This window comes from Eulemur rufifrons, chromosome 7, assembly GCF_041146395.1.
Source record: "Eulemur rufifrons isolate Redbay chromosome 7, OSU_ERuf_1, whole genome shotgun sequence".
In the NCBI taxonomy this organism is placed as follows: Eukaryota; Metazoa; Chordata; class Mammalia; order Primates; family Lemuridae; genus Eulemur; species Eulemur rufifrons.
In genome coordinates, this window is record NC_090989.1 from 273,163,977 (window position 1) to 273,182,156 (window position 18,180).

The 18,180-nt window shown below is 35.5% G+C and overlaps 1 protein-coding gene across 1 annotated transcript in view; it reads right to left on the minus strand.

Annotated features, from left to right (window-relative positions):
* MEGF9 (multiple EGF like domains 9) overlaps positions 1–18,180 on the minus strand; it is a 95,783-nt gene that overhangs the window by 17,472 nt on the left and 60,131 nt on the right. Inside the window, exon 3 of the mRNA XM_069476725.1 lies at positions 4,148–4,287. Within this exon, the coding sequence (XP_069332826.1) occupies positions 4,148–4,287 (140 nt within the window). The remainder of the gene's footprint in view (positions 1–4,147; positions 4,288–18,180) is intronic.

Consider the following 18,180-nt stretch of genomic DNA (forward strand, 5'->3'; position numbering starts at 1 on the left):
AAAAGAAGTATATTATGTGAACATAAAGTTCCAAAGTAAAAAATAATAGCCCCTCCCCCACCTCCATTTTAAGGGAAACCTGTGCTCAATAAAGAAAACCTAGAAAAATATGGGAGTAGAAAGAGGAGGAAAAAAACTACCCTAAGAAATCTCTCATTAACATTTTGAATAATTTTCCTTGAAATCTTGCCTTATTTATAGGGGTTTTTCTTTTTAAATAGTCTAATTATATGGTACATGTCATTTCATACCCTGCTGCTTTCATTTTCTCAAGTTATGTGCCACTCTGTAAAACATTTTAATGACAACATAACATTACTAATAGTTACCATTTACTGATTGCTTATGATGGGCCAGGCACTGTGTTAGGGCTGTATAAATGTACTGCATTTAATCCTCACAACAGCCCATTAGGCAGTTACTGTTATTATCCCAAATTTATAGATGAAGAAGCAGATTAAGTAACTTGCCCAAGGTAAAATCAATATTTGATTTTCTGTGTTTTTAACCATATACTGCCTAGAGAACAGTATTGACTTAATTCCTTATTGTCAGGAATTGGGTTGTCTAATTTTTTAGGATGATTACTACTACTTTGGTGAGCGTCTTTGAACATAAAGCTTTGTATAAATTTAGAATTGTTTCCTCAGAATAGCTTCTTGAAAACAGAATTACTGGATCAAAGAAACATTTTTAAGATTTCTAATACCTAATGTTAAATTTCTTTCCAAAATGTTTTTCCCAATATATTTTACCACAAAAAGAATAGTTTGGAAATCTATTTTGATCTAAAACACAAGGTATAGAAAAAGACTAGAGGGGAAAAACAAGCGCTGTGAAGACACAGTCGGTGGCCACCAGGGGGCAACCGTACCACAGCATTGTTGAAACACATTTCATTTGCGATAAAGGAAAAACTGGTTTTATGTAAAGCTTGCAGTTTTAAATCAAGTATTTGCACTCCTTCATGTTGGGTTCCATTTTTATTATATTTCCAAACATAGAAACCGTTTATTCCTCTCGCTACTAGCTACTTGAAGAAATCATAACCATGGAAAAATATTTCTTTTGCCTTAAATTATCTTGAGCAAGGACAGGTCAGCATTTGTTTGACAGTAAAGAGAGCTGCCTCACTGCTGTAAGAAAAATTAAAAGTGAGAACCAGCAGTGTAGACTGCTTTCTGCTACTGTAAAAGATGGAGGGCACAATTTAAATTGACTCAGTATGATGAAGCATTCCTCTTGTTAGCCAGTACTGAAAATCGTCTTTCCTTTGTATGTTTTTCCGTTCATTTCTTCAACAAACATTTAGTGAGTACTTATTATGTGCTAAGCTACATGCTAGAGATGGTATATACAGTGGTGAACAAACTGATATCATTCCTGCCCTCACAGAACTTACAATGTAGTGAATAAGCCATGTGTGACTCATAACCACAAAAATATAACTACAAACTGTCATAAGTGCTATGAAAAAAATACAAGTATATGTGAGAGCATATAATAGGAGAATCGTCATTTAGCCTAGACCATCAGGAAATGCTTTCTAATGAAGTGCCCTTTAATTGAAGATTTGAAGAAGAATATGATTTAACCAAGGCAAAGAGGTCAAGAATGGGGATAGAGGTGGATTAGAAAGACCATTCTAGGTAGAGGAAAGATCATGTACGAGAACCCGGGGACAAAGGAACATAGCTTGTTTTAGAAATAAAAGCCAGTGTGACTGGATCACAGATGTAAAGGAAAAAAAAATTGCACAAGATAAAACTGTTAGTAGGGAGGGACCAAATCACATAAAAGTAAAAAATACACAATTTCTTCTAAATCAATTTGTTTCTCTATAGAGTAGAGGATTAGAGTGAAGAATAATCTTTCAATAGAGACTTTTCCAGAGTACTTTCAATTTTAAATGTTCTGCTACCCTGTCCTCATAAAAACACTTGTACTTGTCAGGCTAAGTGTGTCCTGATTTTTTGGTCAGGGAATAAAAGGTTTCCAAGGAAGTATCCCTACTCCTTATATTTAGGAATACTGAAGATTAGAAGTTAATTGACTTTAGTTTTAATAGTTTGCCTAAATATGGTTTTCCTTGGTTTTATATTGCTTGGGGTTTGCTGGGCTTTCTTCATCTGTGGGGTGATGTCTTTCGCCAATTTAGAAAATTCTTGGCCATTATTTCTTCAGATATTGCTCTGACCCAGAATCTCTTTCCTCTCTTTTTGGGTCTCGAATTACAATTACTTTTTTTTTTTTTTTAAGAGACAGAGTCTCACTCTGTTGCCCAGGCTGGAGTGCAGTAATGTGATCATAGTTCACTGTAACCTCGAATTCCTGGGTTCAAGCAATACTCCCGCCTCAACCTCCCAAGTAGCTGGGACTACAGGCACATGCTACCATGCCGAGCTAATGTTTTTCATTTTTGTAGAGATGGGGTCTTGCTTTGTTGCCCAGGCTGGTCTTGAACATCTGGCCTCAAGCAATCCTCCCGCCTCAGCCTTCCAAAATGTTTGGGTTACAGGAGTAAGCCACTGTTCCTGGCTGAATTACATTTATATTAGATCTTTTGACTGTGTCCCACATGTCTTTTCTGTTCTGTTCTTTCCATTGCATTTTCTCCAAATGCTTCAGTTTGGATATTTTTAACTGTGCTATATTTGAGTCTACTAACTTTGTCTTCACTGTGTACAATCTGCTGTTATATCCATGCAATGAGTTATTAATTCACATCTTGTATTTTTCAATTCTAGACTGTTCATTTGATTTTTTTTTTTAGATTCCAACTCTCTACTGAAATTTTGCCTCTTTTCACCTATTTTGTCTGACTTTTCCTCTATTTTCTTAAAATATTAATTTTAGTTATTTTAAAGTCTTTGTATGCTAACTCTAACATCTGGATCATCTGTGGGTCTGTTTCCATTCTTTATTTTTTCTCTTTATTATTGGTCACACTTTCCTGTCTCTGCATTGCCTAGTATTTTTCACTATATGCCAGACATGGTATATAAAAGTAGCAGAGAGGGCTTCCCCTTTCCTCTGTTAGGTAGACTTAATGAAAAGATCAACTCAATCCAATCAGAAATTAAGGCAGATTGAGGATGGACTGCAATTTTAATGTGAGTAAGCTCACCTCTGGTTCATCACTATTTCTTGGTCTTGGCCCTCTAAGGCTTTCGAGAGCCTAGCAAGCCTGTGTGTCTCCCCAGCCCTAGAAGATTACAAGAGATTCAGTATTGGTCTTTGGTGGTTTGAGCCTAGGTCTCACTCCACACACCTTCGGAGTCTGGTGATATCTTGAGGGAGAGATGGTTGTATGTTGTAGAAGGTCCTCTCTAAAGAAATTTTGTCTCCTCAGCACAAGACTGAAAGAGATTTCTTTCCTCCTTTCTGACCCAGCCTTCCATCTTCTGCATAGTCAACTAATGTCCTGTGGGAAAACTGGCCTTGTGCTCAGGGCTCCTCTAGTTTCTAACCATCATGCAAGTCTCAAATGACTGCCAAAAGCTCTTGCATCTCTTTCCTCAAGAGGCATTCCTTTGCTTGGGCCAAGTCTGCTCCCTATCCTGTGCCCAGAATCAGCAAATGGCCCCTGGAAAGAAAATGGCTGGTGATTATCAGCTTAACTAGGAAGAGTTCTACCCTTTCTGGCATGTTAGTCCATATAGTTCTCCTTGCTTGCATAGCTCTCCAACCAATATGATTTTTGAAATTTATATACTTTTTTCTTCCCTCTTTCTCTCTTTTTTTCCCCCCAGAGATAGGGTCTCAAACCCTGTCACCCAGGCTGAAGTGTAGTGGCCTGATCATAGATAGCTCACTGTAACCTCAAACTCCTAAGCTCAAGTGATCCTTCCACCTCAGCCTCCCGAGTAGCTAGGAGGATGCACCACCATGCCCAGATAATTGGTTTGGTTTTTTTTTATTTTTTTTTTTTTCCATTTTGGTATATACAGGGTCTCGCCATGTTTCCTAGGCATGTATACTTTTTCAAGTTGTTGTAGCAAGAGTTTGGTTTGCTGTGATCTATTACATCCTACTCAGAAGAGAAAGCCCTTACAAACTATTTGGAAGAATCAACTTATCGCTGAAAGATTTCAAAATGAAAAGAACAGTGGAATAATTACATAACAAAGTTAAGGAAAGTATGTACCTGTGAGGGCATCACAACTGGTGGACCGATTATTGCACTGGCAGGGAAAGCAGCCATTCTCGCTAAAGCCAAAATAGCCATCTTGGCATTGGTCACATGAAGAGCCAATGACACCCACTTTGCACTGGCATTTTCCAGAACTGCAAATAAAAGTAAAGACAATGAACAAAATTAGGTTAGTTTAACAGTTTTACTGCCTGACATCCCAGAAGAGAAAGAAAGCCAGGCTCATGTAAATAGCATATACTTACCATATCTCAAAACCTTGTATTCTAAGAAATCACCTGACGATCTCTGTATTCCTATTTAAAGCTGTCTATTGTATCGCGTTATATAATTTCTTAGCTAACAAATAATTTTACCGAAAATGTAAAATGGAGGCATCTGAAAGCAGGACTAAAAATAATGATGATGATAATCATAATAAAAACAATGAGCCACCATTTATTGAGGGCCTATGCCAATAAATATATATTCTCTCTAATGCTCAAGCTATTTCTACTAGGTGGAGGTCATAATCCTCATTTTATTATTGAGAGAATTCAGAGAGGTTAAAGTTATTGTCCACAGCTAGTAAGTAAGGTTTATTTACACAAAGCCAGACTTTTCCCTCTATACCATGCTACCTACCTGTTAGTTTAACTCTAAATTTGTATAAAAAATTTGTCTGCCAAATAACTTGATATCCACTTGGGTATCAAGCTTCATTTTGTAGATCCTAAGCATCACAATTGACCATCTACATAGGCTCTAACTCCAGTGATGCTGTTTCTGCCTTGCCCAGAGTAAATATTAGTCTCTTTTCTCACCACCAGTAAATTTCAGGTGCTTTCAGTAAATTTCTTCCTTAACAAAAGCTAAGAAATCTTACTGCTTGAAGATAATAAAGGCTCTCAGAGATACAAGTCCAAATATTTTGATATTTAGTTAAAGCCTAATTAAAATTTGTACTGATCATAGTATAGACGATGAGCATTGTTTTTTAATAAAGCAACAGAAATTTACATTACCAAGCATATCTTTTAAGTAACTTTGCAGTAAAGAAAAGAAAGAAACTCCACACACATACATATATACAGCCTTACACAAGAATACCCCAAGGTACTTAAAGATCTAGCAAAGAAAATCTGTATTCATCAAAAATGAAGTTCAGGAATATCTTATGACTCAACAAGAAGGAACCAGTCAATTTAAGTCCCTCTATACTATCTGAAAATTACAAAGGGTATAATGTACCTTTCAAAGAATGGCTAACAACACTTCCTTAGTCAACTGCCAAGGTTTTTAAAATGTTGATCAACATGCTTGCTCCTCATTCCTCTAAATATATTAGATTATTCAGTATACAAAAGGATAAACAGTTACTTTTACAAATAGTGTTTGCCTAACCCACCACACACAAGAAAAAGATATTACTTTAGAATACAAAAATCACTTAATAATATCTCCTAACTATAATATAGCCAGTATTCCCAAAGCAGTTGCTATTCCTGTAAGTGAGCCTTCCCTTCATAACTCTGCTCTGGGCACTCAGAAGACTGATTTAAGCAGGCATCTTTTTCTCTGGAGAATCTGCTCTCTGGCTGCTAATTGAAAAAAAAAAATCCATGAATGACTTCATGAATTCTGATAAAGTAGTTGACTGAGTCTAGATACCATGCTTTAGTTTTTCCTTGCTAGATTTTAAAGCAACAAGAAAGAAGCTACTTTTCTCTCTTTTTTAAAAAAAAAAGTATAGAATTAAGTAGGGAAGTTTGGTTGTGAGACTGCACGAGGAGTGCTTTTCCACCAATGTTACTCATGACCCAAGGCCAATTTCTGCATGTATAAGAATTAAATTAGCTGGGCTCAGTAGCTCATGCCTGTAATCCCAGTTACTCGGGAAGCTGAGGTGGGAGGATCGCTTGAGGCCAGAGTTCGAGACCAGCCTGGGCAACACAGGGAGACCCCCTTCTCTAATAAAATAAAATAAATTAGCCAGGGGCAGGGACAAGTGCCTATAGTCCCAGCTATGTGGGAGGTTGAGGTGGGGGGATTGTTTGAGCCCAGGAGTTTAAGGCTGCAGTATGCTATGATTGTGCCTATGAATAGCCACTGCCCTATAGCCTGGGCAACATAGTGAGACCCCATCTCTTAAGGGGGAGGGGAGAATTGAATCACTCAGCAAATATAAAGCTTTGTCTGTGTGACTTCTTTTATAGAATAAAGGCTTTACAACACTCCCTTTCAAGGGCTCTCTCTGTTAAAGATTGTTGCATGCTTTCTGAAGCAAAGGTCAATGATATAAATGCGATGAAACAAAAAAAGGCTTACTGGCAGACCACTTAAATGCTTATCCATAGATCTGAAGTGAAAGAACCAAAGACTCATAGCTTCATATCTGGAGAATAAAGATGCAGAACTGGATTATGAATATAAATCAGAAATCTATTCTACTGAGATCAGCTAACAAAGAATTGAAGATAGAATTTGCTCATCCAGTGTCACTTCTTAAAGACATGTGTTACTAGGAAAGTACTAATATAGTACAGAGAATTACATGAGAAAGAAGAATATAGAATAAAGGAAGCAGAAGCATTGTATAACTAAGCTGTACTAAGCATAACTATGCATATACTACACATTTCTTAAATTATCCCAGATGGGATTCTCAGATTTTCTTATCGTATCAATGCTTAGTTATAGAATTTACATACTTACGGGTGTGAACAACTATTTCAAAGTTTTAACACTTTTAAAAAAGTATTTCTTAAAATGTATGTAAACAAATAACATATTTTATGACATGAATTGTTGATTTTTCAAAAGGAAATTCAATGGTGTATCATCTCAAGATATGGTACATATTGATGTCATACAAATACTGGCCAAATTGTCTTTTAAAAGGTTCTGTTTAAGAAGAGTGGGTGGAGAATCTTCAGACTTTCCATTATTTTATAAACACATTGATTAGGTGGGAAGGGTGTAATACAAGAAAGGAGGTATCAGAGTTTATGGAAAAAAAAAAAAAAAAAAAACCCAGCCCAAGGAGACAGAACTTGGTTAATATTCCAGCTCTGCTAGTTACTAGCTGGTACGAAGCACTTGTTCTTAGCATTCTCACTTCTAAAATAAAGACAATTATATCAACCTTTGTAGGGTTATTCTAAGAATTAAAGATTGCATAGACAAGGCGCTTAGCACAGTGGCCAGCATATACTTAGTACTCAAAAATGAAAGAGACTACGAAGGTGATGACAATGATCCCAGATGTTGAATATTTTCTGAGAATTGTATGGAAAATAGGTTAAAATTCCCAGTAGGCCAAGACAGGGAAGAAGATTCTAAGTTATTTACTTTTAAAATCTTGTTAATGAACCTAAAAAATGGCAAAAAAATTAAGGGAGTAATTATTAATTTGGTATTAATAATAAGAAAAGAGAGTACATTATGAACATATGATAGAAACAATTTTTGGAAAGAAAATTTTAAAATTGAGAAGGGAAAGGGTCTGCAAAATTCTACATCAGGTGAGATCAAAGCCAGGCAGACCCGACATGCTTTTTACCAACTAACTAATGATTTATTTTTAAATTGCCAAATGTCTTGGCATGTTTTTTGTTATCAAGAACATTATCTATTTTCTTTCTAAGATTTACAAGATATAAATTATGTGTGGATGTATATCTTTAAATATCGTATTATCAACTTTAACTCAAGCAGTCACAGAACAACTAAAAAGATATACATAGTTCTAATTAGGAGAAATAATTCATTTAAGTCATTCAAGACCTTGCTTTTTCCTCATTCCTCTTCCCCAGACAATAATACATGTTGGCAGTCTGACATGGAAAGAATAAGAAACAGAAAAAATAGACAATAAAGTATATTAATTTTCTTCTTCCACCTCATTTTTAGTAACTACAACCAATTTAGTTTCAGAAAAGTCTTAGAATACTAATTAAAATAGTCTTAAATAAACAGAAAATTGCTGATCATAAGCTCTCAATATATTAAAATTTAAAAGGTAGCTAGAAAAAGTTTTTTCCACTAGAAAAAGTTTTTATATGAGGTAAAAAAGTAAAAGTTGTTAACAACTCTTAATTTCATGTTTGGTTCATAGTTTTGTAGAGGTAATGAAAATAATACTTTCTCCTTTTTCTTATTAAAAAACTCAATAATTGGACATTTTGGCAAAAGATTCTCTGCATTTAGTGTTCCTCTGTCCTTCTACAGTCATGGAAAAGATCATTATGCAATGAGCAAAGCTTCTTTTCTGGAGGAAAAAAGGATAGCTTTATTGTTGAAAACATTGGGCTATTATTCTAAACATTCCTTGTATTTTTGAGGGCAAATAGTCTAAAATATGTTTAGAGGAAATCCATATTCAGACAGAAATTCTTTTTTTTCCCCTCAGAGACAGAGGACAGTTTATTCCCCACAGCAATACCAGTAGTTAGAGGATCAGCATTTGTACCATGTCCTCAAACTTCAACTCCCAAGGGTAATGCAAAGAGGGCCTGAAATGCTTGTATATAAGGTGAGTTGTTACAGAAGAAGAACCCCCAACTCAGAGAATCCAGATCTTTTATAATGGTCAGCGAGCCCAAATGATCTTTGCCTAGGAGGGAGGCTTAATTTTTATTATACTGGACAATCAGTAAATCTGTCCTTTACTCCAGAGGAAGATATTATCTTCATTTTCCAAGACTGTTTGAATAAATAGTCCAGAACAAAGTCAGCCAGTGCCTCTGCTTGCAGAAGCACAAGAGACCTTTAGAGAATTGTCTTGAAACAGTAACAACCTCTCATTGACACAATGTCTTAGCCTCTGGAAAACTTTCCCATGAGTACAACACTCCATCAGTCATAATGATTAATCTGAACAATAGAGCCAAATCCTGCCTGCCACAAACTTTCAATAAATTTTACTGGAACACAGCCATTCATTTATGTATTGTCTGTGGCTGGCTGCTTTTACACTTTAATGGCAGGGGTTCACCATGCCTTGACTATCAGCCCATTGCTGAGTGGCTTTTTTTTACTTTTATTATTATTTTTAATTTACACATAATAATTGTACATATTTATGGGGTACAGTGTGATATTTCAACACATAAATACTTTTGTATCTGTTAACCAACCTTTAGTTATCCTCCCCTCCCCCTTATGTTTTTTGCCTCTAGTAACCACTAGTCTGTCTACACTCTACTTCTACGAAATCAACTTTTTTTATCTTCTACATATAAGTGAGAGCATGAGGTATTTACCTTTATGTGCCTGGCTTATTTCACTCAATATACTGTCCTCCACACTCATCCATGTTGCCACAAATGACAGAATTTCATACTTTTTTATGGTTAGTGTTCCATTGCACATATACAAATGTGTGGGCACACGCGTGCACACGCACACCCCCTCCCCCACACACACATTTTCTTTATCCATTCATCTACTGATGGACAGTTAGGTTGATTCCATATCTTGGCTATTGTGAATAGTGCTACAATAAACATGGGAGTGCAGATATCTCTTTGGCATACTGCTTTCCTTTCCTTTGGATATATACCCAGTAATGAGATTGCTACACCATATGGTAGTTCTGTTTTTAGTTTTTGAGGCACCCCCTTACTGTTTTCCATAATGGCTGTACTAATTTACATTCCCACCAACAGCATATAAGAGTCCCCATTTCTTAACATCCTTGCCAGCATTTGTTACTTTTTGTTTTTTTGATAACAGCCCTTCTAACTGGGGTAAGATGATATCTCATTGTGGTTTTGATTTGTATTTCCCTAATGATTAGCAATATTGAGTATTTTTTTATGTACCTGTTGGCCATTTTTATGTGTTCTTTTGAGAAATGTCTATTCAGATCTTTTGTCCATTTTTTAAATTATTTGGTTTTTTTGTTTGGTCCTTGTACATCGTAGATATTAATCCCTTGTTGGATGAATAGTTTGCAAACATTTTTCCCATTATACAGGTTGTCTTTTCACTCTGTTGACTGTTTCCTTTGCTATGCAAAAACGTTTTAGCTTCATATAATCCCATTTGTTTATTTTTGCTTTTGTTGCCTGTGCTTTTGAGGTCTTCTCCATAAAAATCTTTGCCCAGAGTAATGCTGAACCATTTCCCTTATGTCTTCTGCTAGTAGTTTCATAGTTTTGGATCTTACATTTAAGTCTTTAATCCATTTTGAATTGATTTTTATATATGGTGAGAGGTCTAGTTTCATTTTTCTGCATATGGATGTCCAGTTTTCCCAGCACCATTTATTGAAGAGGGTATCCTTTCCCCAATATGTGTTCTTGGCATCTACTAAAGATCAGCTGGTTGTAAACACATGGGCTTATTTTTGCCTTTTCTATTCTGTTCCATTGGTCTATGTGTCTGTTTTTATGCCATTGCCATGGTGTTTGGGTTACTGTGGCTTTGTAGTAAATTTTGAGGTCTGGTAGTGTGATGCCTCTAACTTTTTTCTTCATGCTCAGGATTCTTTGGCTATTCAAAGTCTTTTGTGGTTCCATAGAATTTTAGAATTATTTTTTCTATTTCTGTGAAGAATGTCATTGGTATTTTGATAGGGATGGCATTGAATCTGTAGGTTACTTTTGGTAGTATGGTCATTTTTCACAATATTAACTCTTCCAATTCATAAACATGGAACATCTTTCCATTTTTGTGTGTCCTCGTCAATTTCTTTCATCAGTGTTGTATAGTTTTCCTTGTAGAGATTTTTTACCTCTTTGGTTAAATTTATTCCTGGGAATCTGGGGTTTTTATGTAGCTATTATAAATGGGATTGCTTTCTTTATTTCTTTTTCCACTAGCTCATTGTTGGTATATAGAAACATTATTGATTGTGTTGATTTTGTACCCTATAACCTTATTGAATTTGTTTATCAGTTTTAGCAGCTTTCTTGTGGAGCTTTTAGGGTTTTCTATATGAAGGATCATGTCATCTACAAACAGGGACAATCTGATTTCTTCTTTCCCAATTTTTATGCCCTTTCTTTCTCTTGCCTAATACTCTGGCTAGGACTTCCAGTACTATGTTGAAGAAAAGTGGTGAAAGAGGGCATCCTTGTCTTATTCCAATATTAAAGGGAAAGCTTTCATATTTTCCCCATTCAGTATAATGTTGGCTGTGGATCTGTCACATATGGCCTTTATCATGCTGAAGTATGTTCCTTCTATACCTAACTTGTTGAAAGTTTTATCATGAAGAGATTATTAAATTTTTTTAATTTTTTATTTTTTTAGAGATAGGATCTCACTCTGTTGCCCATGCTGGAGTGGGCGTGCAGTGGTGCAATTATAGCTCACTGCAACCTTGAACTCCTGGACTCATGTGATTCTCCCACCTCGGCCTCCCAAAGTGCTGGGATTACAGGCATGAGCCACTGTGCCCAGCTGAAATATTGATTTTTTCCAATGTTTTTCTGCATCTATTAAAATGAACATATGGTTTTTGTTCTTCATTTTGTTGATATAATGTGTCAATGTAATGTACTGATTTGCATATGTTGAACCACCCTTGTATCCTTCGGATAAATCCCACGTGATCATGGTGAATGATCTTTTTAATGTGCTGCTGGATTCAGTTTGCTAGTATTTTGCCAAGGATTTTTGCATCTATGTTCACCAGCAATATTGGCCAATAGTTATCCTTCTGCTGTTGTCTCTTTTTGTGGTTTTGGCCTTAGGGTAATGCTGGACTTGTAAATTGAGTTCAGAAGAATTTCTTCCTCTTCAACTTCCTGAAGAGTTTGAGAAGAATTGGTATTAGTTCTTTAAACGTTTGGGAGAACTTAGCAGGGAAGCCAGGGGTCCTGGGCTTTTCTTTGATGGGAAACTTTTTATTAAAGATTCAATCTTGTTACTCATAACTGGTCTGTTCAGGTTTTCTATTTCTTCTTGGTTCCATCTTGGTAGGTTGTATGTGTCCAAGATTTACCCATTTTCACTGAGTTTTCTGATTTGTTGGCATACAGTTGTTTGTAATAGCCTCTAATGATCTTTTGTATTTCTGTAGTATCAGTTGCAATGTCCCCTTTTTAGCTTCTAATTTTATTTATGTGAGTCTTTTCTCTTTTTTTCTTGGTTAGTTTAGCTAATGGTTTGTCAATTTTCTTTATCTTTTCAAAAAGACAAATTTTCTTTCTGTTGATCTTTTGTATTGCTTTTTAGTCTCAATTTCATTTATTTCTTTTCTGATATTTATTGTTTCTTTCCTTCTACTGATTTTGAGTTTTGTTTGTTCTTGCTTTTCTAGTTCATTGAGATGCATCATTAGGTTGTTTATTTGAAATCTTTTTACTTTTTTGATATAGACATTTATTGCTATAAACTCTCTCTTAATACTGCTTTTACTGTATCCCATAGGTTTTAGTATGTTGTATCTATATTTTCATTTGTTCTAAGAAATTTTTTAATTTCCATCTTAATTGCTTCCTTGACCCATCCATTGATCATTCAGGGGCATGCTGTTTACTTTCTATGTATTTGTACAGTTTGGAAAGTTCCTCTTGTTATTGATTTCTAGTTTTATTCCATTGTGGTCCAAAAAGATACTTGATATGATTTCAATTCTTTTAAATTTGTTGAGACTTGTTTTGTGGCCTTACATGTGGTCTATCCTGGAGAATGTTCCATGTGCTATTGAAAAGAATGTGAATTCTGTAGCTATTGAATGAAATGTTCTAATTTATAGGTCTGTTAGGTCCTGGTTGGGAAGGGTGTGCTGACTCTGTTTCTGAGTTGGTGCAGTGGTATAGTCTCCATGCAGCTTCTGCCCCTGTGTTCAGTGTCAGCAATAACTGTGGCTGCCTCAGTGGTCTAGACTGTAGAAGTTTGTGGCAGCAGTGCACAGGAATTCTTAATACTCAAAAAGAGCATTGCTTAAGTCCAAACTACTTTTTTGACAACTGATATTACCAAAATCAAACTTAAAAGTTTATTGGAAGGTGAGATGTCAAACTTAAAGGCAAAAAAATCCAACGTGTCACATTTCCAGAGATACAACTTGCAAAGGTTAACTTAATTCAACTAAGACAGTTATTTTTCACTTCCTTTACTTTTTTAAAAAACCAAAGTAATACGATCATAAGAATTCCCACACCATTACTCCATTATTTGATATAGATTACTGCATTTCAAAAGTCATTTTGAGAAGAGAAAGTGTAGAGCTAAAACATGAGGTGGAGGTATCATCTTAAAAAGAAATTGCTTCTCAGATATGTTAACATTTATATTCTTTTGTAACCACTGTATAAGATTTGCTTCGTTAAAGGGTAATTATAAATACCTGACTTGAGTACATGCGCTGTTCCAAAAATACCTATAATTGAGAACTCATTTTCTCAGGGAAATGACAGCGTAAGTGGTGGCTCAGTTTCCAGATCAGCAAACAAAAACCTGCTTAACTTGAAATGTTGATATTGACAGTGCTGAGGACCAAGTCTTTTATACTCAAGTTCTAAGTCTTTGAGTTCTGAACCTTATAGGGGATGGAGTGGCCAGAAGACAATATTAACATTTATTGAGTTCCTACTACAGGGTTATAAATAAAGCACACAGGATAATATTTACATATACATTACTGAATGTAGCCCTTACAATAAATCTGTGACATTCATAAGTCTTGGTTGGCTTTACCATTTTCAAGCTGTTTGAGTATTGAACAAGTTAATTCACATTTGAAAAATAATAATAATAATCTCTATTTCAAAACATTATGAAGATTAAAATTACATATTTATATTTAAGCACTTTCCAAATAGTAGAAGCTCCATATATGACAAAATATTAATATTATCAATATCCCCAATTGGTAGAGCTTCAGCAACATGAACTGACTCAATTTTCAAAGTCACACAGCCAAATGGCAGTCATAGTTAAAACCTAGGTCTTTTGTCTCCTAATAGAGTGTTTTCTCTTTCTCTCCTATATTGCAGATTACCTCTATGCACTTAATAAAAGCAGGTAAAAAGGCTTTTATGTATTCATTTTAATAGACTTGCAACACTCCCAGAAGAAGCTTTTTATGTTAACCCTCTCCTGGCTCAATTGTCAGTTATTTAAATCTCTCTCCTCTAATGAAAGAGAGTTTTAAAAATGTAATTGCCAAAGAAATGAGACATTGTTTCTGATCTGTCTCAATACATTTTTAGACTTGGGAGCTCTAGTTTCCTAGGTGTATCTAGCACAATTTGCAAATATTCCTATTCCAGTCAATTTCCTTATAAAGTTTTTTTTTTCTTTTCCCTAACAACTTTATTGATAATCTTCATTTTAAAATTGTGAAACATACCATTCATACAGAAGTACATAAAATTAAAAACAATGCAATTTAAAGACAGATGATAAAATCAACACTTTGACACCCTCTACCAAGACATTTGAAGCCCCTTGAATAGCTCTCCTCAAAAGCATCTTCTTCTCTTGCCCAGAAGCAACTACATTTTATCTTAACCATTCTTTAGCTCTTCAGGAGCTTTGCCATCTCTATGTATTACTAAATACTATATCATGTAGTTTTACCTGCTCTTAAACTTATATTAATAAAAATCATTAGGTATTCTTTGACTTGTTTTCCCCCCTCAATACAGTATTATGTTTTTAAGATTTATTAATGTGGCTGGGCGCGGTGGCTCATGCCTGTAATCCTAGCACTCTGGGAGGCAGAGGCGGGTGGATTGCTTGAGCTCAGGAGTTTGAGACCAGCATGAGCAAGAGTGAGACCCCGTCTCTACTAAAAATAGAAAGAAATTATATGGACAGCTAAAAATATATAGAGAAAAATTAGCTGGGCATGGTGGCGCTTGCCTGTAGTCCCAGCTACTCGGGAGGCTGAGGCAGTAGGATTGCTTGAGCCCAGGAGTTTGAGGTTGCTGTGAGCTAGGCTGATGCCATGGCACTCTAGCCCAGACAACAGAGTGAGACTCTGTCTCAAAAAAAAAAAAAAAAAAAGATTTATTAATGTAAATTTGTATAGTTGTAGTCAATTCATTTTTACATTCATCACATGAATATAACATTATTCATTTAATCATTCTCCTAAACATTTGGGTTGTTTCATATTTTAGCTATTGTTAATAATGCTTCTGTAAACCTTCTGTATGTGTCTTCTGGTATACATAAGCATAGTTTTCTCTAGGATATATACTAAGAAATGGAACTTCTACGTAACAGGGTTTGTGTGTGATCAGTTTTACTAGGCAATGTCCAACTTTTTGTTTTGTTTTATTTTTGGTTTTTTAGAGACAGAGTCTCACTGTGTCGCCAAGGGTTAGGTACAGTGACTATTCAGAGAAGCGAACATAGAGTACTACAACCTCAAACTCTTGGGCTCAAGCAATCCTCCTGCCTCAGCCTCCCAAGTAGCCAGAACTACAGGCATGCACCACCACACCCGGCGGCAATGCTTGTTTTCCGATGTGGTGGTAACAATTTACCCTCCTATCAGCAACAGAATGATAGTCTCATTGCTCTACATCCTCGTGAACAGTTGATACCATCAGCTTTAAAATTTCTGCCAATCTGGCTGCTTGAAATGGTACCACATCATGGTTGTAAATTGCATTCTTCTGATTACTGAGCATGGAATGTATTTTCACAGTTATTGGTCATGTGAGTTTCCTCTTCTATGAAGAGTCTGCCCAAGTATTTTTGACATTGATTTGTAGAAGTTCTCTATATATTTCTGGAAAAGCAACTCTTTGTCAGTGTCATGTGCTATAATTATTTTCTCCCAGTTTGTGACTTGTGTTTTTATTGCATTATACTTTCTTTAAAAAGTCATTTGACAAACAGATGTTCTTAATTTTAATATAGTTGAATTTATCAATATTTTCCTTTATGGCTTTTTTGTTTTTATATTTTAGAGAGTAGTTTAGTAAAACAGTTAAGAGTAGAACTCTGGAGCTAGAATACCTGGATTCAAATCCTGGCTTTATCATCTAGTCACATGATCTTAAGCAAATTACTTAATCTCTTTACGCTTCAGGGTCCTCAGTTATAAAATGGAGAACATACAAGGACTGTCTTGAAAGTATCCAGCCATATTATATGTCATATTCCATGTAATATGAAAAACAGAGACATTTATTACATTAACAATGGTTGGATACTTTCCGGACAGCCATCGTATATCATAGGTTTGTTGTGAAGATTAATTTAGTTAATATGTGTTAAACACTTACATAGAGCAGTGCCTGGCACATAGTAAAAACTATATAAATATTGCTACTATATTAACATTATTGTTAAAGAAATCCGTCCCTACCCCAAAGTCATTAAGATGCTTTCCTAAAAGTATTACACTTTGCCTTTCACATTTAGGTCTTTAATCCACCTGAAATTTATTTTTGCAGATGATATAAGTTAAAGGTCCAATCTCATTTTCTTCCTTATAGATAACCAAAGCTCTAGTACAATCCATTGATAAGTCCATCCTTTTGCTCCTAAGCTTTAGTACCTCCCCTATCATATACCAAATGTCTTTATACACACAGGTTATTTCTGGACTGTCTTTTTTGTTCTATTTATTTATTTTGTATCCCGAACCAATACCACACTATCTAAATTACTATAGCTTTACTTCCCTACAGTGTTTTTGCAAAAGAAAATTTGAAAATACAGATAAGTTGAAAGAATGGTATGCTGAATATCTGTGTATATATTTTGCTTTACGGGGGTTACTCTCCTAAGCCCCGCTCCCAGTGTACAGCACTGCAGCCACACTGACCTTGCTGTTGCTCAAGGACGTTAGGCATCTGCCTGCACCAGAGGTTCTACTTGCTGCTCTCTCTACTGGAAATACCCTTCCATGGGATCCACATGGTATGCTCCTGTGTGTCTTTTTGTTCTTTATTCAAATGTCATATTCTCAACAAGGCCTTAGCTTGCCACACTATCTAAAATTATACTATCTCCTCCTATTTAATATACTATATATTTTCTTTTTTTATTTATTATCTCTCTTCTCATCTAGAATATCAATTCTAAATCAGGAGTTTTTATTTGTTTTTTCCACTGCTATATTCCTAGTGCCTAGCACAGTGCCTGGCGTATGACAGGCACACAAACTTTGTTTAATGATTGCATGATCTGGCTCTAAAATCTATATGTGCTTTCTTCATTACTCTTGATGACTTCTAAGTGCAATATTTGTTTTCCTTTTGCTCCATTTAACATTTGCCATGCACTTAATCTTGATACTTTATGTCACATTTAAATAAACTCCTTAGAATCTTAGAAATAGGATATTCATTCTAGGTGATCAAAATGAGACATTTAATGACTGGCCCATGATCAGGATAGGCCAATCAACCTTGTAAGACAGTAATCCATCGGGTTTGTTCTTTAAAGTAGGACAGAGAAGAGCAGACGGGGGAAAAAAAAAGTAATAGCCTGCAAAGAAAAATCCATGGTGCTTAACCCCAATATTCTATTGTGACCTGCCAAAAGGGCCTCTTTTGCTTATCTAATCCTCATATAAACAAAGAATAGAGGTTGGAAAGCCTCAAACAAGCCTCTTCTTTTTTAAGTTTTGGTTTCCACCTGCATATAAGCTGCCGTTAGGTTTTTTGGGGACAGCATATTGTCCACTAGATCAGTAGTTCTGAAACTTTAGCATACTGCCATCCCAGAGTTTTTGATTCAATAGGTCTGGGGTTGGGGCCTGGAATTTGTATTTCTAGCCAATTCCCAAGTTATGCTGATAATGCTGGTCCAAGGACCATAATTAGAGAACCACTGTAGTAGATTAACTGGAAAAAATATCACTGTACTTATTTCACTGTTTTCTTAAATTTCCCTAACCCTGACTGGTGAAGCTGATTAATTTCAACCTCCGGCTTAGTGCTGAATCCTTAATTTGGTATCAATCCTGACTTAAGAAGATAGGACTTAAGACAATCAACCTCAGTGGTCTGTCATCAAATCCCATTTGTTACTGGTTCTTTTGACCTTAGTCCCCTATATTCTTGTTTGTTTGTTTGTTTTGAGACAGAGTTGGGCTCTGTCGCCCAGGCTGGAATACAGTAATG